This window comes from Sorghum bicolor, chromosome 9 (genome assembly GCF_000003195.3).
Source record: "Sorghum bicolor cultivar BTx623 chromosome 9, Sorghum_bicolor_NCBIv3, whole genome shotgun sequence".
Taxonomy (NCBI): Eukaryota; Viridiplantae; Streptophyta; class Magnoliopsida; order Poales; family Poaceae; genus Sorghum; species Sorghum bicolor.
The window spans coordinates 5,211,280-5,235,267 of NC_012878.2; the positions used below are offsets into that span (position 1 = coordinate 5,211,280).

Consider the following 23,988-nt stretch of genomic DNA (forward strand, 5'->3'; position numbering starts at 1 on the left):
TTTACTTCCTCTGCATCCGTTGCTGTCCCTCATGCTGTCGTTGTTGGTGGCCCAAATGTTCAATCTTTGCTCCCCACTGCCATGGGCGGGCGGATCTTGGGGACCCAGTAATACCCAACTATTTTGGTATAATTTTACATAGATATGTGTATATACTTTTATATATATATATATATATACAATTTTATAATCTATAATATTTTCCCATATTTGAGCTCAAAAAAGGTAAAAAAACTAGCATTTCAATTAGAAGTTTAGATTCTAGAAAGTAAATATTGGTTTAAAGTTGCTAATTTACAGTGTTATTGATCATATTTTAAGCCTATAGATTTGACTTTTTTTTATAACATAGAAGTGGGAATACCTAAGTGATGTGGAACACATGCCCCTGGCCTAACTTCCGGTCACCGGCACGGAGGCCAGTTGGGAAAGAAATATGGCACAAGATCTCCTTACCTTTTAGTGTTGTCCAAGAGGTATATGACCGAGCACCACTAGGTTGGGCTTCGTGAACCTCTTGGCCCGCACTTCGACAGGCTGGGTCTAGGGGGCCTTGCTCACTTGAGTCTGCAGCGGATCCTCCTCCTAATGTGGAAGGTGATGAGTGACGTGTGTGAGTCTACAGCGGATCCTCCTCCTGATAGAAAAAATAAAAAGAAAAAAAATAGTCTATGCGGACAGGCATATAGAAAAGTATTCTTTTCATCATAAATTATAATCATTTCAATTTTTTTCTTGGAGAATCAAAATATCTCAAGTTTTATCAAACTTATATAATAAAATAATAATATTTATAATATCTAATAAGTGTATTATATTTTTTTCATTAATTATATTTTATAATATATCTATTGGATGTCATACATATTCATAATTTTCTCTATAATTTTGATTAAATTTAAGATGCTTTAACTCTATAAAAAAATTCAAATAATTTGGAATGGAGCGAGTATATACGGCAAAAAACGGGGCAAAAAGATAAACAAAATGGACTGAAAAAAAGAAAACTGAAACTAAAACCGGGTTCCAGTGTTGACAGATTAATCATGGTAGTAGTCAGATTGCAGCGGGCTGAAAATTAAGGAAGAGTAAAATCCATCGCCGGTCCTTGAACTTGGCCGACGTCATCTAAGTCAGTAAATTTCTAAAGTGATATTTATGAGTCCGTAAACTTGACAGACTGTGTTATCTAGATCCCTGAATTTTCAAGTTAATCACCACAGGTCTCTAAACTTGGCCGGTAATATCATTCTAGTCCCTGTTTAAAGTGATCATTATAGGTCTCTAAACTTAGCAAGCGGTATCATCCCTATCCAAACATAGTCTAACCTACTCTATAAGCTAACATGAATCCAACATGTGTCAATTAATCAATCATTATTTATCTCATATTTATTATGAAAATATAAATAATAAAATAATTTACATCAACAAAAAACAAATTAAAGTATTAAAATAATTTACAATAACAAATATATTAGGTTTAAACTAAAGTATAAAAATAGTAAAATTAATTAAATATTTATGTATCATTGATAGTATAACAAAATAATATTAAAATTCCTATAGTGTTAAAAGTTTTCTCTATGAAAAGTTACTTCTAATTTTAGTATTATTTTAAAACTTTTAATAATGTTATTATAGAAGTAACCTTTAATAGTACTCCCTCCATCCCAAATTGTAAGTTATTCCAAGAATCTTAGAGAGTCAAACTTTTCTAAGTTTGACCAAATTTATGTTATAAAATAATAATTATTATGGTACTAACTAGGTATCATTAGATTCTTTCTTAATTATATTTTCATAGTATACTCACTTTACATTACAAATCTTAGTATTTTTCTCTATAATTTTGGTCAAACATGAAAATGTTTTGACTCTCCAAGATTCTTGGAATGACTTATAATTTGGGATGCAAGGAGTAGTATTGTAGTATTAAAACTTTAATAGTAGTATTATGGTATTAAAATATTTAATAATAATGTGATAGCATTAGTAATAGAGAAAAGTTAACCTTTAATAGTAGTATTATAGTATTAAAACTTTTAATAGTAGTATTATGGTATTAAAATATTTAATAATAATGTGATAGTATTAATAACAGAAAAAAGTTAACCTTTTCGTATTATAATATTAAAATTTTTAATAGTAGTATTATGGTATTAAAATATTTAATAATAATGTGATAGTATTAATAACAGAGAAAAGTTACTTCTTTAATTGTACTATTAAAATTTTAAAAATAATACTAAAATTAGAAGTAACTTTTAATAGAGAAAACTTTTAATACTATATAAGAATTTTAATATTATTTTATAATACTATCAATGATAAATAAATATTTAATTAATTTTACTATTTTCATCTTTAGTTTAAACCTAATATATTTGTTGGTGTAAATTATTTTAACACTTTAATTTATTTTTTGTTGATTGGATTTATGATAGCTTATAGAGTAGGTTAGATCGTATTGGACAAAGATGATACTGTTTGCCAAGTTTAGAGACCTGCGGTGATCACTTTAAAAGTTTAGGAATGGAATGACATCATCGGCCAAATTTAGAAACATGTGGAGTTAAAGAATATAGATGACATCTTCTGTCAAGTTTATGAACTTATAGATATCATTTTAAAAATTTAGAGAGCTAGATGACACCGTCGCCTAAGTTGAGACACCCGCGGTGGATTTTCCTCATTAAAGAAGGTCGTTAGCCCAAAAGCCCAAATAAAAAGCACAAGAAGTCACAACCTCGACGCTAGCTCCGATCGGCGGCCGCGCCTGCGCCGCCATCGCATGGAGATGGAGTTGCTCACCACAGCGAAGAATAGGAGGCTGGAACTGGAAGAGCACCTCGCCGTCGCCGACCGGATCAGCAGCCTCCCCGACGGCGTTCTCGGCGACATCGTCTCTCTTCTACCCACCAAAGACGGCGCCCGCACGCAGGTGCTCTCCTCCCGCTGGCGCCACCTATGTGTTAGCAGTAGGCAAGGGTTGGAGAAATTGGGGAAGGGAATTAAGACGAACAGCAAGCAAAGACGCAGATAGATCGGCGAAGAAACGAAGATGAGTGCTTAGGCAGTTAGAACTTGGTTTACAACTTTCTGAATGCCTCTCTTCTCTCCCAAGCCAAGTCTTATACGATACATGGGCAAAGCCCCGCCCGTGCACGCAGGCACGCTAAACCCATTCTGGGCCGGCTAAACGGACGTTGGGCTTCCTCATGCGAACCCGAGTGCTTGGCCCATGGGCTTCTTCTCCTGTGGCCTCGTCAGGTGGAGAACTGCTGACACTCCCCGGGTCTTGAGGACCTGCTTGACCCCAAGCAGGAGCACGGGGAAATGACTGACGAAGATGTGCCAAATTTTCCCAGGTAGCCATCTCCTTGGGCCAGACCAACGAACCAACCCTTGTTCCACCGAGCCATGAGCAGCAGGAACCGTGCGAGTCTGCAGAACAGCCATGGGTATACGAGGGAGCTCGGTGTCAGAAGGTAAAACAGGGGATACCTGAGTGCCAGGCAAGACAGCCGCCTTAAGCTGGGAGACGTGGAACACCGGATGAACTGATGTTGTAGGTGGCAACTGTAACTTGTATGCTACACTACCAATTCGTTCCAGAACGGTGAAGGGTCCAAAATACTTGAAGGACAGCTTCTGGTTGGCGCGAGGGGCCAGAGTAGACTGCACATAAGGTTGGAGCTTCACAAAGACCGCATCCCCCACACTGAAATGACGCTCAGAGCGATGCTTGTCAGCCTGCTTTTTTATGCGTTGTTTAGCTCGGGCCAAGTGTTGGCGAATCAGATCAGTGATCACCTGACGGACGCGAAGCCAAGTGGGGATGTCTGGAACAACCACGTCATCCAAGACGGAAATACCAAAGTGGCGCGGAGCATGACCATAGAGGGCTTCAAATGGAGAAAAACCAGTAGCTGAATGCGGGGAAGTGTTATACCAGAACTCGGCCAGGCCCAACCAAGAAGACCATTTGTGAGGACAAGCATTCACAAAGCAGCGAAGAAAAGTTTCCATGGTTTGATTAAGACACTCTGTTTGCCCATCCGACTGGGGGTGGTAACTGGAGCTCATTTGCAGAGACACATCTACTGCACGGAAAAGTTCTTTCCAGAAGGTGCTCGTAAAGATACGATCCCGATCAGAGATAATCACCGATGGCAATCCATGTAATTTGTAGATGTGGTTTAGGAATACCTTGGCAACATGCTGGGCAGTAAATGGATGCAAGAGGGGAATAAAATGGCCATATTTAGTGAAGGAATCCACCACCACTAAGATGCAATTGGCATTCCCAGAACGAGGAAACCCTTCGACAAAATCCAGAGAGATGATCTGCCAAGCTGAAGCGGGTACCGGTAAAGGCTGAAGTAAACCAGGGAGGCGGGAACGATCTGGTTTTGCCCGTTGACAAGTCAGGCAAGACTCGACAAAGGAACGGACGAAGGTCTTCATGCCATGCCAATAGAACATCTGTTTCATGCGGGCATAAGTGACGGGAAATCCGGAGTGACCGCCCAAGGCCGAAGAGTGAGTTGCTTGAATGAGCCGTTGTTGGAGAGAAGGGTTATCCCCAATCCATATTTGCGTTCCGCGGCGAAGAACACCATCCCTCAATGAAAACCAGATACAGCCTGAGGGTCAATCGACAGCTTAGCAATCATATCCAGGGTGGCCGGGTCCTTATCGTAACCCGAAGTTACTTCCAGAATCCAAGAGGGTTGGACAACAGACACCGCAGCACAGACAGAGTCATGAAAGGTCTTCCTGGACAAAGCATCAGCGGCCCGATTGGAGGATCCAGGCTTGTACACAATACGAAACTGAAGGCCAGCCAACTTAGAGAACACTTTTTGTTGCCAAGGAGTGTGTAACCGTTGGTCAGTGAGTTGGACCAGACTTTGTTGATCGGTATAAATGATGAACTCCGCCAGTTGAAGATAAGAGCGCCACTGTTGTACTGCCAAAAGGACTGCCAAATATTCTTTTTCATAAGTACTAAGCCCGCGGCTGCGAGGACCCAGCGCCTTGCTTAAGAATGCCAGAGGATGACCATCCTGAGATAACACAGCGCCAATCCCTGTAGCACTAGCATCCGTTTCAATGCTAAACGGCTTAGAGAAATCTGGCAATGATAAAACCGGAGCAGAGCTTAATGCAGTCTTCAGCACTTGGAAGGAATCTTCATGGGCCGGAGTCCAATGAAACAGAACATTCTTCTTCAACAAGTCAGTCAATGGCTTAGCAATGATGCCAAAGTGGCGCACAAATTTCCGGTAGTAGCCAGCCAACCCGAGGAACCCGTGCAATTCCTTGAGGTTGGTAGGAGTAGGCCAACCAGAGACTGCAGCAATTTTTTGAGGGTCCGTAGCAACACCTGCTCCAGAAATAACATGCCCCAGATAAGCAATGCTACGTTGTGCAAAATCACATTTAGACAACTTAATCTTCCAATCATGAACTTGTAACTGTTGGAAGACACACTGAAGATGTTTCAGATGTTCCTCATAAGATTTGCTGAAAATAAGGATGTCATCAAAAAAAACAAGTACAAATTTGTGGAGGAAAGGAGCCAATGTGGAGTTCATAGCCTCCTGAAATGTGCCTGGAGCGCCAGTGAGACCAAATGGCATAACTCGGAACTCAAAATGGCCGAAGTGTGTTTGAAATGCAGTCTTGAATTCCTCTCCAGGTTTGAGCAGGATTTGATGGAACCCTGAACGTAAATCCAGCTTAGAAAACCAGGAAGCACCCCCTAACTCATCCAACAATTCATCGATAATGGGAACTGGGTATTTGCCTTTCACAGTGATGGCATTAAGATGGCGATAATCAACACAAAAACGCCAGGAATGGTCTTTTTTCTTGACTAACAGCACTGGTGAGGAAAAGGGACTGGTGCTTTTTTGAATAATGCCAGAGTCCAACATTTCCTTGACCTGACGTTCCACTTCATCCTTGATAGTTGGTGAAAACCGATACGGCCGAGTAAAGACTGGAGAAGCACCAGAAACAAGAGGGATAGAATGATCACAACTGCGAGACGTTGGAAGCTGGTGCGGTTTCTCAAACAAGGTAGAGTAGTGCTGAATGTTCCTGGATTTCTGGAGGCCAAGAAGACTGATCTGGCTCGGTTGGAGGCTCAATCCCAACATGCAGAACAGCACCAGCAGGCAACTCTGGCAATATACCCACCAACTGAACCGAATGTCCTTCATGAAAAAACTGTATCCACTTCTGGGCCCAATGTATCTCCATAGGACTATGGGTTTCCAGCCAATCCAGGCCTAATATCATGTCATAGGAAGATAACGGCAAGACCTTGATGTCCGAAGTAAACTGATGTTGTTGAATAGACCACTGAGCATCCGGAATATGAAATGAGCACTGTAACAACTGACCATTAGCCACCTGAACCTTTAATGGAACAGCCAGAGGTTGGAGAATGTCAAGCTGGGAGGCCACAGCTGAACTGATGAATGTATGTGAACTGCCCGAGTCCAGAAGAATACGCACCGGCTGAGTATCCAGACAACCCCAGAAGCACATGGTACGAGGTGCAATAGACCCAGAAACAGCTGCAACAGATAATGTCAGGAACAATTGCTCATCTGTCTGGTCAATAGGAGCTGCATCAACCTCAGAAGCTTCATCCAGTTGTAAAACATCCAGAAGTTCCTGAACCACATGGAGCTGCACTGCCTGTGGACACTGGTGATCCCGTGACCATTTACCACCACAGCGCATACATAAACCCTGGGCACGTCGGGACGCACGAAGCGCCGACCAACGTTCTTCAGTTGAAGGAACTCGGCCACCTTCAGGCATAACTTTGGCTTCAGGAGCTGGTAATGCCAACCGGTTAGGTGGGGCTGGCAGCGGCAATGCCGTCCTCATGTTAGGACGCATCGCCACTGTGTTATCCCATCGCTTCACATCACGCCTCCTGGCAGGGTCCGCGACATCCTCCTGCAAGCGAGCCAGAACACACGCAGTATCGAATGTTTGTGGACGATGCAAGGATACAGCAACTTTAATGTAATCCTTTAAGCCATCAATAAAGCGCATAGTATAAAACAATGGATCAGAAGTGCCACCATAAGCAGTGAGTTGGTCAATGAGAGGGGTGAATTGAGTAATGTACTCATTGACAGAAGCAGTTTGGCGGATTTGGAAAAGCTGTCTAAGCAAAAGTTCTTTCTCATCCTGCCCAAAACGCTCTATAATCAGACTGGTGAAAGTGGGCCAAGAACAGTTTTGTAAGGTGGATTCAACGGATGAATACCAACGCTTAGCGTCATCCGTGAAGTTCATTTTAGCCACTCGAACCCACAGATTTTGGTCAGTCCCATATAGCTCGAAATAATCTTTGCACTGACTAAGCCAATACTTGGGATGGGAACCATCGAACTTAGGAAAATCGAATTTAGGTAACTTAGGACTCTGAAACCCATTATGACCCACACCAGTAGACCCGCTACGAAAACCATGATCAATAGGAGGAGGCATAGCATGCGACATGGGTGGTGGCATAGAAGAAACGGAAGAAAGTCCAGATGGAGGTGGATTCATACCCGTGACCGGGGAATGAACTAGGGTGGAAACCACCCCAAATCCACTCTCCCGGTTACTGTTGTCGACGCGGTGCCCGTTGGGCGAAGTGGCTGTAGCGCCCGCAGGGGGACGTTCAGCACCGGCGGGAGCAGCAGCGAAAACACCCGGCGATGTTGCCGGTTGGTCGAGGATCGCGCGCTCCCAGTTGCGAGAAATCTTCGAGATCTCCAGCTTGCTCTTCGAGACCTCCAGTTTGATGTCGTCGACGGTGCCTTGAATGGATGGACGCCACTCGTCCAAGGTAGTTGTGACGCGCTCCAGCTGCTCCAGGCGAGACGCCTGCGCCGCCTCCAGATCCCCGATCTGGCGCGACAGACGGGCCTCCTAATCCGCGAACCGCGAATCCCACTTCGCATCGTGTTCGTTGAAGCGCTTGGCGAGTTCATCTAGGATGAGGCGAGTCTCCGGATTCATCATGCCCAGTCGATGTTGACGACGGGTAAAGTGGTGGTGTGCGAGGGTGGGGGACGGATCCAGATCGAGGCACCCACAAACCGATTCAAAGCGTGGAGTGGAATTACAGCGTTCCAATCGCTATCAGCAGCTCACTGCTAGCGATCGAATCAAGCCAACCAGATCCGTTGCCAAATCGACCGATGGAATGTGTGCGCTCAGATCTGAAAGCAGACCCAAAATCGGTGTCTCTGATACCAATTGTTAGCAGTAGGCAAGGGTTGGAGAAATTGGGGAAGGGAATTAAGACGAACAACAAGCAAAGACGCAGATAGATCGGCGAAGAAACGAAGATGAGTGCTTAGGCAGTTAGAACTTGGTTTATAACTTTCTGAATGCCTCTCTTCTCTCCCAAGCCAAGTCTTATACGATACATGGGCAAAGCCCCGCCCGTGCACGCAGGCACGCTAAATCCATTCTAGGCCGGCTAAACGGACGTTGGGCTTCCTCACGCGAACCCGAGTGCTTGGCCCATGGGCTTCTTCTCCTGTGGCCTCGTCAGGTGGAGAACTGCTGACAGCCTGACACTATGGCGCTCCGCTCCTCTCAACCTCGAGGGCTACGTCCATGGCGTCCCTGAAGGCATAGAGATCTCCCGCATCCTCTCCTCGCACCCAGGCCCCGCCCGCCGCTTCTCTGTCTCTTATTACGGCGACTACCACTCTGTCTTCGCCGCGGATCTGGGCGGCTGGCTTCAGTCCTCCGCCCTCGACAGGCTGCAGGAGCTCCAGCTCCACCAAGTGATTCGAGTTCCAGAATCAGCACTACACCGCTTCTCGTCCACGCTTCGTGTCGCCACCTTCATCAGCTGCATTTTCAAGGACGGCAAAAATGGCAGTGCTGAGCTTCAGTTTCAGTTGCCGCTTCTCACGCAGCTGAGCCTTGTGAATGTCGTCATCTCGGCGAGCTACCTCCATGCCTTGCTCGCCGCCTGCCCTGCCCTGCAGAGCTTGCTGCTACGTTGTGACGGGGACTTGCCTCGAGTGCAGATCGCGTCACCCAGACTCAAAAGCGTCGGTGTACATTCTGGCTGGACAAAACTGAATAAGGTACGTCAGCTCGTCATCAAGGATGCCCCATGTCTAGAAAGATTGTTACTTTTTGGAGGAAATAAGATGGATGTGTTGGTAATCTCTGCGCCAAGATTGCACATTTTGGGGAAACTCCAAAATAACAATTTCCCCAGGTTTATTCACTCTGGCACTTCAACTGTTCAGGTATGGGCATCATGCATGCATTCTCACCTCCATTTGCATACATGCATGATACATGTGTTAATTCTAAACATGCTTTTTAACTCAGGGATCAAATACTATTGCTAGCATGACGGCGGTGGTGGTGAGCAGTTTGAAGGTTCTAGCAATATCAAATGTGAAACTCTGTCCGGGTATGGTTATTAACTTAATGAAGTGCTTTCCCCACTTGGAGAAGTTGTACATCCAGGTGACATTATTTGTACCAGAGTGTCCACGTGTATTCTTCTGCATTTACTCCTATAACATCGATGACACTATACTTATGTTCACTTTTGTTTTTTCAGATAAAACGCCTTCTGGTGGAAAATTGGTTTAGATACCAGGAAAACATTGGCGCCCTAGACATCCGTCTAAGGAAAATTGTGCTAGCAAACTATCAAGGCTATAAGTCACAGGTTAACTTGCCCAAGTTCTTTATATCAAATGCAAGAGTGCTGGAGTTGATGAGGTTTGAGTTAATATTTGCAAACGTTAGCTGCAAATGGATTGAAAGGCAGCATAGTCTGCTCGAGGTCGAAAAGAGGGCTTCGATGGGTGCACAATTCAATTTTGTTTCTGGAAACATCTTGACTGGGTGCAGCCAAGATGCCGAAGTACATGATTTGTCGATAACGGACCCCTTCCAAAGGTTTCATCATTAGGTCTGATGACACAAATGAAAGTTATTTTGTTTTCAGCTAGGAATATCTGGCAAGATTTAATTTAGTCAGTTTGACACTTGATATCTTATTTCCTGGAACACTGTAATTTGCCAACTGATTTGATGCTAAATCTCTTCAACTCACAACCTATGGTAGAAATGCAACACATAAGTTTCTCTCTCATATAACACAATAATATAGAAATATAATCCATATATACAACCATCTTAGCTTAATTAATATGTGTCTAAATTATGATTATAAAATGAATTCAATTCTAAGATCCAAGCTAAGCCTAAGTTATTTGCTTATCCAGATGGTAAAAGATGCATGGATACCAAATACAACCAATGTCTTGTCAATTTTTCAACTGTAGAGTGTTTGTGCAATTCAAAGCCCATTGGATCCCATTAGCTCAGGCCACTACTACAGGCGGTGCTAAAGGCATCTTCACAGGCGGCCAAGCCCACCGCCTGTACCAGGGGTCAGTACAAAATGGACCACAGTACAGGCGGGGCTATGTGATCCGCCTGTGAAAATTAGGTTTTCACAGGCGGCTCACCTAGCCAGCCGCCTGTGTAAATGTATTTTTACACAAGCGGCTGACAATGTGAGCCGCCTGTATAAATGTATTTTACACAGACGGCTCACACTACACCGCCTGTGTAAATAATTTTTTATATATATTTCAAATTTTAATTTTTCCCACCAAACACAGTGCTAAACACCATATATATGTAAAGCCACTAATGTCATAGCTCTGCCATGATGTGACCTGACTTGATGGTCCAGATGCTAACATCTTAATGGTTTCTGATTCCTCTGTCATGTCCAAATCCTTTAACCATGTGGTGAACTGACGCTTGTGTTCCTTGTGTACCCAATCATTTGTGCATCCTGGATTCTTCTCACGAAGCTCTTTCATGTGCTGCTCAATGAATGGGTCCATTATTATGAGTTGTTGTAGTATGTTATAATGTGCCTCTAGGACTATGTTGTAATCTTGTGGGATGAATGATTTCGGTCCCATTCTCCCGCGTCCATCAAGCCTTCCCTCATGTCGCAATGGAGGCAAACCAATTGATACCTAGTCTTTTAGGAGATTATTACATAATGGTCCTCCAGACTCAATGGCCTCTTCTGTAGTGTACGCCTCTATCATGGAACCCTCCGGATGAGCACGATTTGACATATAGCCATTCAATATTGACATGAAACGCTCATACGTCCACATTTCATGGAAATACATGGGACCTAATGCCTCTATTTGAGGTACCAAATGAACAACAAGGTGTACCATTATATCAAAGAACGATGGGGGAAAGCACATCTCCAACTGGCTCAATGTCTCTGTAGCAAATTTTTGTAGGGACTCTAACTCATCACAGACAATTACCTTCTCAGATATCTTATTAAAGAAGTAGCACAACCGTGTGATTGCCATCTTTAAGAACACTGGATTTATAGCCCTGATGACGATAGGAAGAAAAGTGGTCAGCATGACATGACAATCATGTGAGTTGTAGTTGGTGAATGTAAGGTCTTTCATTGACACAAGACTTCTTATGTTGGAGCAGAAACCAGATGGAACTTTTAAATTCTTCAACCACACACACATTGCATGTTTCTCCTCTCTGTTCAGGTTGTAGCTTGCTGCCGGTAGGTGGTACTTCCCATTCTCTAGGACTACAGGGTGAAGTTCTTTTCTGATCTTTAAATGTTGCATGTCCAAACGTGAATTGAGACCTTCCTTTGTCTTGCTCTTTATGTCTAACAAGGTTCCAATTACACTTTCAAACACATTCTTCTGAACATGCATACCATCGATCGCATGTCGTACGTCCAAGTCTTTCCAGTACGATAAGTACTTGAAGAAAATGGACTTCTTCTTGAATGTGTCCCCTTCATTTGCCTTGACAACCTTTCTTGGTTTCCCATCTTTGGTCTTCTTTTCAAAAACAAACTTCACATTCTCAACTATCTTGTACACTCTATGCCCTTTACTACAACCTGATGGAGCAGTAGATTTTGATTCATCAATATTGTCGAAGTACTTATTCATCTTTTGTAAGCGGTACTTATGGCCTGCCGGTAGCCATCTTCTGTGCCTCATGTACACTATCTTGTTAGATGCAGGAAGAGACACGTGCCATGTTCCATCTATGCACTCTACACAACCAACCTTTCCCTTGAACTGGCCTGATAATGAGAAGAGAGCAGGGTAATCATTAATTGTGACAATAATAATTGCTCTCAGTGTGAATGTCTCTTTGCGGAACGCATCGATCATATCCACACCTACTTCCCATAGTGTTTGCATGTCTTGCATTAATGGCTCTAGAAATACATCCATATCAACTCCAGGTTGTGTAGGTCCAGAAATAAGAATGGTTAGCAAAAGATATTTTCTCTTTTGACACAACCATGAAGGAAGGTTGTATATTGTCAGGATCACTGGCCATGTGCTGTGTGTGCTGCTCCTTTTGCCAAATGGATTCATTCCATCAGTACTCAGTGCAAACCTTACATTCCGTGGATCGTCAGCAAAGTCTAGATATTTCTTATCGAAATCTTTCCATTGCTTTGCATCGGCTGGATGTCGTAACTTTCCATCATCTTTCCTTTCATCCGAAGCATGCCAGGTCATAAGTTCAGCGTCTTCAGGGTTTGCAAACAAACACCTCAAACGATCAACCACGGGGAGATACCATATCACCAAAGGAGGAATTCTTCTCAATGCATAATAGTCCACTTCTTCATTGCTACTAGGCTTCGAGCGTTTGTCTTGTTGAGTCTTTGTTTGGGTCTTCTTTCGCTTCCTCCCTGTAGAAACAGAGGCTAGATTCTCTTCCTCCCGATAATCTTTGTTTGTCTTGTATCTACTGACACCACAGTTTGGACAAGTCTTTAAATTGATCACCCCGATATAGAATACAATGATTTCTACATGCGTGGATCTTCTCAACACCTATCGTAAGTGGACTGACTAGCTTCTTTGCATAATATGTGTTAGCAAGCACTTTGTTCTCCTTAGGAAGAAGGTCTCCAAGTACACGTAAGAAATCATTGAAGCTAGCATCGGACCAACCATGTCTAGCCTTCATCGTCAAAAACTGAAGAACAGCACGTAATATCGACCACTCTTTGGTACAACCATTCGACTCGTCGTACAAAGTGTCCTCTGCTGTCTTCTTTAATGCTTCCATTCCCTTCATGAAGAATATTGATGGATCTGCACAACGGTTCATTATTGCCTCTAAGAAATCTACATCTTCAACAGCATCTGTGTTAGCATGCTGAGTTTCATTGACATCAGACGTATGAGTTTCATTGACATCTGGCATAGCATGAAATTCATTGAGAGGTGGCATTTGATCCTCCACATTGATGTTAGTTGCAGTGTTGTCAGTTGTCCGCATATAAGGTGCAGAACTACCCTCACCATGTTTTGTCCAAATCAAGTAGTCCTCCATAAATCCTCTGCAAACCAGATGGGAAGTAATTGCTTCTACATTGTCAAATACCACAATATTTTTGCAGTCTGCGCATGGACAACATATGTGCTTCGCCTTTGTTCTGCGAGCATGTATCTTTGCGACATCAATAAATTTTTGGACCTCCACTACATATGATGGGTCCAATCTTGATAAGTTGTACATCCATAATGACCTCTCCATATTTAGCTGTAATTAGTTAAGAACAATTAATGTAGGTCAATCTAAAAACAAAACTAATATAACTCCCGAAAACAGATTTAACTAAGATACTAACCTCCTTCTACTAAACAGAGATGAAAACCTACCCTTTAGAGAGTTTACAATTTATGGAATTCAAATAATTGTTGAAACTCATTTTCATAAATATAAAAAATAATTATATAAAATTTAGGAATAATTCAAGGATTTCTATGAAGTATTTATGCACAAAGATTTGAAAAAGTATTTATTTGCCATTTTATGATTTTCAACATTTTAATGTTTGAGTTTATAAAGTCTAGTTCATCTGAAAAAAGAAAAGTTAAAACTGAATCAAAATTATAAACTTCAAAATGTCCTCATCATTACTCTATTGTATAGATCTACTCACAAGAATTCTAAAAAGTATTTATTTTCTATTTTTTTAATTTCTACAATTTACTATGAATTTACATAAAAATTTAGCTAAAACTCTCTCTCTTGCCCTATGAACCCTAACCCTAAGCAAGAATGCTTCATGAACTCTACATCTAGAGCACCTCCAATACAAGAATTGAACCAAAGAATCACTAAAAAAATAGCATCAAGGGCTCCAACTAACCTTTTGGAAGTTTCTCACCAAATAAATGAGGATCAAAACCTCCCCCCTCTGTTCTTGTCTGGAGGTGGACGAAGGGTATTTATAGCAGACTTAGCACAGGCGGCTCATAAAGAGGGCCGCCTGTGTAAATACATTAGCACAGGCGGTCCTCTATACAAACCGCCTGTGTAAACAGACACATTTACACAGGCGGTTGTCGTAATTCTGCCGCCTGTGTTAATGGTATTTACACAGGCGGTTTGTATTGTAAGCCGCCTGTGTAAATGTGAAGTTTACACAGACGGTGTAGTTAAGAAGACTGTCTGTGTAAACGTGTCTACACAGGCGGTTTTCTTGTTGGGCCCTCTGAAATTTTTCTACTAGCGCCATAATATTGTGAACCGCCAGCGAAAAAAAAACAACGTGCCAGCAAAAACGATTTTTGTACAGTGGGCAGGAATAAAATTTCTTTTTCTTTTCTCTAAAAACGGACCCCTTTGGTCACCACCGATGTAAATAGAGATGGTGGACAAGGCATTGGGATGCGGCCGGTGACACCTTGGCCATCTTTTAGTTTCAGTTGCTATCAAAGTTCAATGATCTCAGAACGCCCTCACTCGATAAAGCTCTTGAAGCGCTAGGCAACAGAATAGCACTCGCTTGGGCTCATGACTATTACTCGCTATATGTAAGTAGCAATTTTCCTATGTGAGATTATTTATATGTTTTCCTGTAGAGGGATAAGAGATATAGGCACCTTCTCCACATTCTGAATTGCTAACGAATTTCACTGGCTTAACAAGTTGATTACATCTCACTCAAACATTGCCTCTAAATGTACAATATGTTCAGTTTTCAAACTTCCATTTGACTAGTGAGATAAAGGTAGTGTATGAATTGGTCCAAGTATGAGAACGATATCTTGGAGATGGAGTGTGATGCCGTGATCAGTAGCGTCGTTAAGGCTTGATGTTGTATGCCTACTAGTGTACATCACGCTAAATGATTTTTACAAACCTGAGAGTCACTCCTAGAGGTCTGGCCCTCCAAACCAGAGCTCTGGAATGTTCACTAAAAATATCTTTTGCAATGTCGAGCGTTACTACCAGAGGTCTGGTCCTTTACCAGACCTCTGGTTCTGCGCAGACAGACTTTGCTAAAGAAGCGCAAAAGTGAGACCCAGCACACTGAGGCATTTCAATAAACTGGTTAAAATCTACATTACAGTCATTACAACTCAAGCCTTAAGGTAATGTTTACAAGTTCTTCATGAAGGCAACAATTAATAAAACCATAAGTCGTTGGTCATTTTAATTCAACTTCAAATACCATTACAAGTCCAAAATATCGATCACAACCGCATGCAGCTAGTCGTGTCTTCCATAATATGACAAGTTGTTCATTTCCCCTTTGCTTCTTCACCTTTGTTGGCCAGCTGATTCTTCATAGGTCATTTTCTTGCATGCATGGCTGGTGCAGGATTTAGACATGTGATTTTCACAGGGTTAAAATCGTGACAAACCATCCATATATATAATTGGATACATGATTTGCATGATAAATCATGTCAATCATCGATGCACAGAGTTAAGCCAGCTACACTGTTCTCCCTTGTCCATCGGTGCGGAACCAGGGAATTGCATCTTCTGGTATACTGCGTGCTACATTTTTTATCTTCTTTGGCAGGTCTGTGAAAAGAGGCATTTCACTAAACTGGTTGATAAAGTCCTCAGCACCGTCAACTCCAATAATCTGTTGTTTCCCAGAGATAGCTACATGTTTTGGCTTACTTGCCTTTTTGCTCTCAGGGCTTATGTCCTCTACATAAAAGACCTGTGCAACACGGTTAGCAAGGACCCACGGGCCATCTTTGTAACCCACTTTATCCATGTCTACAATTCTCAGGCCATATTTGTCCACACCGAAGCCTTGTTGGTTGTCTACCCACTGGCATCGAAAGACGGGAACATCAAAATTGAGACCGTAGTGTAGCTCCCATATTTCATGAACAAACCCATAATATGTAGTATATCTGTCATTTTCATCAAAGGCATCACAACGAACCCCACTATTTTGTCTCAGACTCCTTTGGTCCTTGGATTTGACATGAAATGTGAAGCCATTAATGTCGTAGACCTGCCATGTAGTGATCTGGCGTGATGGTCCAGATGCCAGCATCTTGATGGTTTTCTCATGCATTGACTCCCCATATGGAATGTCCTGATCCATAAGCCATGTGCTGAACCTAAGCTTGTGCTCCTTCATGACCCAATCTTCTGTGTGTTCATTGTTTTGTTCACGAAGCTCATTTATGTGTTGCTGGATCAATGGCTCCATTATTGAGAGTTGATGTAGGACGCTATGATGTGCCTCTAGGACTGTGTTGTAATCCAACAGAATAAATGACTTTTTACCCATACGCCCTTTTCCATACAGCCTACCCTCGTACCGTGATGGAGGCAAACCAATTGCAATCTGGTCTTGCAGGCATTTATTACAGAATGGACCTCCAGACTCAATTGCCTCTTCGGTAGTGTAGGCTTCTATCATGGACCCCTCAGGGTGAGCCCGATTTGACATGTAGGCATTCAGAATCGACATGAAACGCTCATAAGACCACATTTCATGTAGATACATGGGACCTAATGCCTCTATTTGATCAACCAAGTGAACAATGAGGTGTACCATGATATCAAAGAACGAGGGAGGGAAACACATCTCCAACTGTGACAATGTCTCTGTGGCGAATTCTTGTAGCGATCCCAATTCTGCACGGTCAATCACCTTCTGCGAGATCTTGTTGAAGAAGTAGCACAGTCGTGTGATTGCCATCTTTAGAAACACCGGCTTTATAGCCCTGATGGCAATAGGGAGGAAAGTAGTCAGCATGACATGACAATCATGAGAGTTGTAGTTGGTTAGTGTAAGGTCTTTCATCGACACTAGACTCCGGATGTTTGAGCAAAATCCAGATGGAACTTTCAAAGTCTTAAGCCACACACAAATCGCATGTTTCTCATCTGGGTTGAGGTTGTAGCTTGCTGCCGGAAGGACCTTCTTTCCTTTTTCTTGACATGGATGAAGTTCCGGTCTGATGCCTAAGTTGACTAAATCCAAACGTGAATTGAGACCTTCCTTTGTCTTGCTTGGTATGTCGAGCAAGGTCCCAATTATGCTATCGAAGACATTCTTCTGGACGTGCATACCATCGATTGCGTGTCGTATGTCTAGTTCTTTCCAGTATGGCAAATACTTAAAAAAAATTGACATCTTCTTGAATGTATCCCCCTCTGCTGGCTTCACATTCTTTCTCATTCCATCTTTGGTCTTCTTCCCAAAAACAAAATTGATTTTGTTGACTATTAAGAATACTCTTTTACCCACACTTGTACCTGATGGAGCTGTAGATTTTGTTTCATCCCTTTTGTCAAAGTATTGATTCATTTCTATCTTTCGGTACTTGTGTCTTTTTGGTAAGAAGCGTCTGTGCCTCATGTACACTAGCTTGTTGGATGCAGCAAGGAACAAGTGTGAGGTTTCATCTAGACACATTACACAACCCACCTTTCCTTTGAACTGGCCAGATAATGCAAAGAGCGCTGGGTAATCATTGATGGTAACAAAAATCATTGCTCTTAGTGTGAAATCCTCCTTGCGAAACTCATCCCACATGGCCACACCCTCCCATAGATTTTGCATCTCCTGCATTAAGGGCTCTAAAAACACATCAATATCAACACCAGGTTGTCTAGGTCCAGAAATAAGAATGGTTAGCAAGAGGTATTTTCGCTTCTGGCACAACCATGGAGGAAGGTTGTAGATGGTCAGGATCACTGGCCATGTACTGTGCTTGCTGCTCCTCTCGGCAAATGGATTCATTCCATCAGTACTTAGAGCAAACCTTATATTCCTTGGATCCTTAGCAAATTCAGGGTGTGTGTCATTAAAATTCTTCCATTGCTTGGCATCTGATGGATGTCGAAGTTTTCCATCATTTTTGCGCGCACTAGAAGCATGCCAACACATAAGTTCGGAATCCTCAGGGTTTGCGAACAAACACCTCAACCGATCAACCACAGGAAGGTACCATATCACTAAAGCAGAATTTTTTCTCTTTGCGTAATAGTCTACTTCTTCTTTAGAACCACTTGTTTTTGAATTATGCGGGGTCTTCTTTTTGGTCTTCTTTCGCTTCTTTCCCATCGAAACAAAGGCTCCATTGTCTTCCTCATTGTAATCTTTCTTCGTCTTGTACCTACTAGCACCACAATTTGGACAGCTCTCCAAGTTGTTATAATCGTCACCTCGGTATAGGATACAATGATTTCTACACGCGTGGATCTTTTCGACACCCATAGTCAGCGGACTGATTAGCTTCTTTGCATAGTATGTGTTAGCAGGCACTTTGTTCCCCTTTGGAAGCAGATCTCCAAGAACACGCAGAAACTCATTGAAGCTAGCATTTGACCAGCCAAATCGAGCTTTTAGCACCAAGAACTGAAGGACAGATCTCAGTGTGGTGAATTCATTGGTACAACCCTTTGACTCATCATACAAATGCTCTGTTGCAGCCTTCTTTAGTGCCTCCATACCCTTTGTAAAGAACATTGACGGATCGGAATGACGATGCAACAAAGCCTCGAAGAAATCTGCTTGTTCGCTTTCATTTATAAGTCCGATGTCGTCATCCACATCTTGGACGCCAGCTAAATCATCATCACTATCATCCCTTGTAGCTGGATCTGGGACGTGTCTTATCTCCTGCTCCGGGTTTCCTACTGCACGAGGCGTGGAACTACCCTCTCCATGTTTTGTCCAAATCAAGTAATCCTTCATAAAACCTCGGCGAACCAAATGAGAATTGATTTGGTCTGCGTCCTCAAATACAACAATATTTTTGCAGTCAACGCAGGGGCAATATATGTACTTCCTCTTCTCACTAGAAGCATGCCTCTTGGCTGTATCAATGAACCTACCAACCTCCAACTGGTATGACGAATCTAATCTTGACAAGTTATACATCCATAACGCCCGTTCCATCTCTTGAACTATATATCAATAATAATGATAATGGTAAGACGGGTAGTCCATTCAAAATTACATGAAAATATATGAATTAATATAATAATTTTATTTTTCGAGCTATTGGATCTTGTTTTCTTAACTTTTGAGATTGCACACATGGCCGCGCGCGCGTCTGGGCGAAGACATGCATAAGATGATATATCGCAAGCAAATTAAGTTTGTCGTCGATCTATTAGCTATATATATATATAGTTAAATATATGAATCCGAAATAGCTATATATATAAAGCAACCTGCAGCTAATATATATATATATAAGAGCATGGAAAACCCATATAACTAACCTTTCTTTAATTATAGCTAGCCACGCGCACGCGCGCGCATGCGCATGCAGCCGCGCGCCCTTTCTCGATCCGCTGCGCGCGCATGCAGCTGCTCAAAGCTTGTTTCGATTTCGTGTTTTGGAGCTCTCCAACAGTCCCCACAAATGGTAGCGGTCGGTCGGTCTCAGAACTCCCCGAAGAGGAAACTGCTGCAATAATTGTTGGTTGTTGGTCGTACGTTGATTATTACAAACGGCTCACATTATAAATCTCTATTTACAAGCGGTCTCTCAACTACAGCCGCTAGTGTAACTTATATTTCTTTAGGCGGTTTCATTAAAAAAACCACCTGTGTAAATATGTTTCTTCAGGCGGTTTCTTAACGAAAACCGCTGGTAGAAAATATGAATATTTACAGCCGGATTCCTTTAACAAACCGCTTGTGTAAATTTGTTTATACAGGCGGTTTATGTCGTGGAGCCCATCTTCTTATTTCTACTGGCGCCTGGTCATCTGCATCCGCTGCTAGAAAATGAGAGTGCCGCTACTAGAAAGCTGTGTTGTACTAGTGAATCCACATGTTTTCAATCGGAGTCATGCACCAAGAAAATCATATTCGAGGTTGTAAAGCTTGCCGCAATATGTTTAGTCGTCGTCGTCATTTTTGCGGGTTACTATTTTCAGCCGTTGAGGACATGGATCAGAGGCAACACGCCTGCTACTGAGGCAAGCAATTCTAGAACTGCTAGAATCTACAACTTTTCACCTGCACATATTATATAAGAGCTGACACGTACACGTTGTAGGATTCAAGATATAAAAAGTGGTAAATTACTCATCCATTACATGGACATATACCTGATGCATCAGATCTTAATTGTATTGATATTGAAATTTTTGCAATTTTTTTGGAAATATTTTAGGAATTAAATTGAAACTACATTGTTATTTACAGGGTGTCGCTTTCTTTTAAGATGTCAACATGATCTGTTACCGTAACATTAGCACGGACAATATATTAGTTTATAATAAATCAATAAATAATCCTAAATAAAATATTCTCGTGGGCATGCACTCGTGCTTCCAACAAAAAAAAATTAGTGGCCTCGTGTGCGTGCTGTCACTTCCCCTCCCTCTTTCCCCATCTCTACCGCTCGCTGCTGGTGGCCCCGTGATCCCCCCACGGTGCGAATGGGGGCCGGAAGCGGAGAGGCGGCGATGTCTCCGCCGTCCTCCGGCGGCAGCGGAAGCGGCGGCGGGAAGCGCGGGCGGGACCCGGAGGAGGACGTGTACGTGGACAATCTCCACTCCCACAAGCGGTACCTCAGCGAGGTCGGTCGCCAGTCCCGCGCCCTGCTCCGCTGCCTTCTCTCTCGTTTCAATCTGGGTGGTTGCTTCTCGGGCTGGGCAGCGAGAGTGTGCGGGAAGGGAGTGCGGGTTCCGGGTGGTTCGTTGGCCAGTTCATCGGATACAGCCGTTGGCCGTTGCCGGTCTCGAATCGATTGTGCTGCTCTGCTTCTCAGTCTGGGCTCCCGGGTTGGGTGTTAATTCCTCGAATTAGGCCTTGTTTGGATGTAGTCGGATTCACATCAATTCACATGTATTGGGGTGGATTGGAGTGGAACTTGAACTAAATTCCACCCCAATCCACTCCAACACATGTGGATTGAGGTGAATCCGACAACATCCAAACAAGGCCTGCCTTAGATGGTTCCTGGATGGGTTCAGGTCGGTTTCACTGTTTGCGGTCTGTTGCTGCATTAGTCTTCTGCTTTTGTTTCGATTTTTTTGATTCTTTGGCTCCAACGTTGGGTGGTGTTGAAACCTAGTTTTGGCCTCATGGTGGAATTTTGGGTTACTTTTGAGCCCCTGTTCTGTGAAACCGGTGCTGCTTTTTTTTTCTCCCTCCAATTTCTTGGGTTACACATTGCTGATTGCTCTGCATCCATCATTTCTCCTCTCCAAATCAGAATAGCTGAGCGTTTCGCCTTCAGATGTTTTGATTATCTATCCTCCCCTTCCCTGTGTGTTGTTCGCTGATGATAGGCTAACATTTGCAGATAATGGCGTCCAGTCTGAATGGACTGTCTGTTGGGGATTCACTGCCTGACAACATCATGGAGTCCCCTGCAAGGTCAGAGACTGCTTCTTGCTTCAGGTCTGTGTGCCCTCATCTCATCTCATATTCATTAATTACAAACAATTTATAAATGATTCTTTACAAATGCATACTCCATCATGCATTGTGGTATCGTCAAGCAGTAGGCTTGAAACTTGAAAATGACAAGATGAGAATAAATTACAATACTCAATCTCGCAATGTCACCATTAGTCTTAGTGTTATTTAACAAAGTTGTTTCTCCACTTCTCCAGAAATAAATCTTTCAAAAATTATGGTTCATCTGAGGCTAGTTGTAAGATGACAGATGAGACAAACAGTGTTAGTGTTCCATTTGTTTTAATTTGCTAATCCATCTTCCCGTGAAATGCATGATCCTTCATTCTCATCCAATTCTATATCATGCATTTGTAAATATGTAGGCACCCCAATTTCCCTGTTTTCCTAACCAAAAAAAAAATGGAGAAAGCCTGTTCATTAACTGAGAATTTAGGTAACAGGAAATATGTATGCAAGTCAAGGAATCCGGCCTTTGCTTTTAGTACAGTTAGGAAGCAACAAAACTGTTGTTAGAGAAGGCTTTAGCGCAATTGCTACTGAATATATAATTATAGAGTACCGTTGTAGCATGGATGCTAGTTTGTTGTCAGATTCAATTGCCATTTCCATCTCATTTCTGTCTTGAGTTAACTGGCACTTATGTTTACATGCCACTGCAACTTAGTATCTTCTGAAATCAATAATTGATTCTTCATACTTTTTACTTGTTTCATACTAAGTTCCATGCTATAACAGAACATGTATGCATGTTTTTCACTATACATTTACAGAGATTATTTTGTCTGTGTTAGTAAATCTGGAGATTCCGGAGATAGTATGATTGTTCACACATAATTGCTCCAGTGGTTGCACTCACATGTAAGCAATTAAGTATTAAATGTATTTTAAACATAATAGGTCTATTTAATGTTCCAGATCATGTCAAGTTATCGCTAGGTAGTTAATGTTAGTACTTGAATGTTGCATGTGGCTATGAACGTTGATTTCCGCCACACTTTGTTGGTAGTTGGTTAGCCATGTGGGAACTGTGGTCAGGAGGCACAAAAATACACTCGGAGACATCATCTTGTTTTGTGGGTTTTACTTCTGTTGATTTGGTACTCTGCATTGATGATATGAATTTCATACTGAATGATCATGCTTGCCTCCTTTCAGGGATGAGATATTATCCCAATACTCGCCAATGTCAGAAGACTCAGATGATTACCGGTGCTATGACACTCAATTAAACCCCAGTGGGAATCATCCTGATGCGATGATCAGCCCTTCAACTAGTCCAATGTCATCTCCCCACCGACACCAGAGACCACAATCTCCTCTGTTACCTTCAAACCCATACCCTCTCCCAAGCTGCTCCCTTTCATCGGTAGTCTGCTCTCATGCTCGGCGTGGCTCCGATAATGAAGGTCGGTTCCCATCCTCACCAAATGACATGTGCCACGGGGCAGATCTGAGGCGAACAGCACTGCTGAGGTCAGTGCAAATGAGGGTGCAGGGACCCCATTCGTACGACCTATCATTCGGCATGAGACAAGGACAAGAACATGTACATGAGCATGAAGATGAACATGAGCATGAACATCTAGAGGATTTGGAAAGGACAGAAAGGTCATCATCTTGCAATAAGTCAATCGTTGACGAAATCGCGTACCAGAGACCTGACCATGATTTTGGTCAACCAGAGCACGAGATAGATTACATCAACAACTGCACATCAGATGATTGTCCAAGTGACCTAAAATTTAAGCATGAAGATAAGAGCCATAGTAAATTTGATACCCGTATGGACAAGAATACATAGCACAGGGAACATACTGTATCACTTTCACTTTTTTTTTTTTTTGGATTATAGCTCTGCTTAACTTTGTTGTAGTTTTGATGGTTGTCTTATCCACTGTTGTCCGTGGTTTGGGCATCAGCGTTCTGAGTAGCGACATTGTAATATTTGAGTGAAAATAACCTTTGGAGCGTTGCAATGCCATCAGATTGTATGTAAGCTCACCGACAAAATTGTTTGAAATGGCACATTAGCCCTTGTAATGCAACTCAAGTAGCAAACAGGAAAATTTGTTCTGATAAGGAACATTTAAGTTCTCGCAGAAACTGGCAAAAATAGAATTCTTGTGATTCAAATGGGACCTTAAGTGCTGTGAATCAACACATTGTCTAATTGTTTTTTTTTAGAACAACCGCAATTGACATCACAA

General features: G+C 42.5%; 1 protein-coding gene across 1 annotated transcript; it reads left to right on the forward strand.

The window, feature by feature from the left end:
* Nucleotides 20,714-23,864, forward strand: LOC8069544. Its single transcript, XM_002439276.2, has 3 exons — nucleotides 20,714-20,934; nucleotides 21,663-21,760; nucleotides 22,937-23,864. The coding sequence occupies exons 1-3, from the start codon at nucleotides 20,794-20,796 to the stop codon at nucleotides 23,580-23,582; spliced, it is 885 nt and encodes a 294-aa protein (XP_002439321.1). The 5' UTR covers nucleotides 20,714-20,793; the 3' UTR covers nucleotides 23,583-23,864.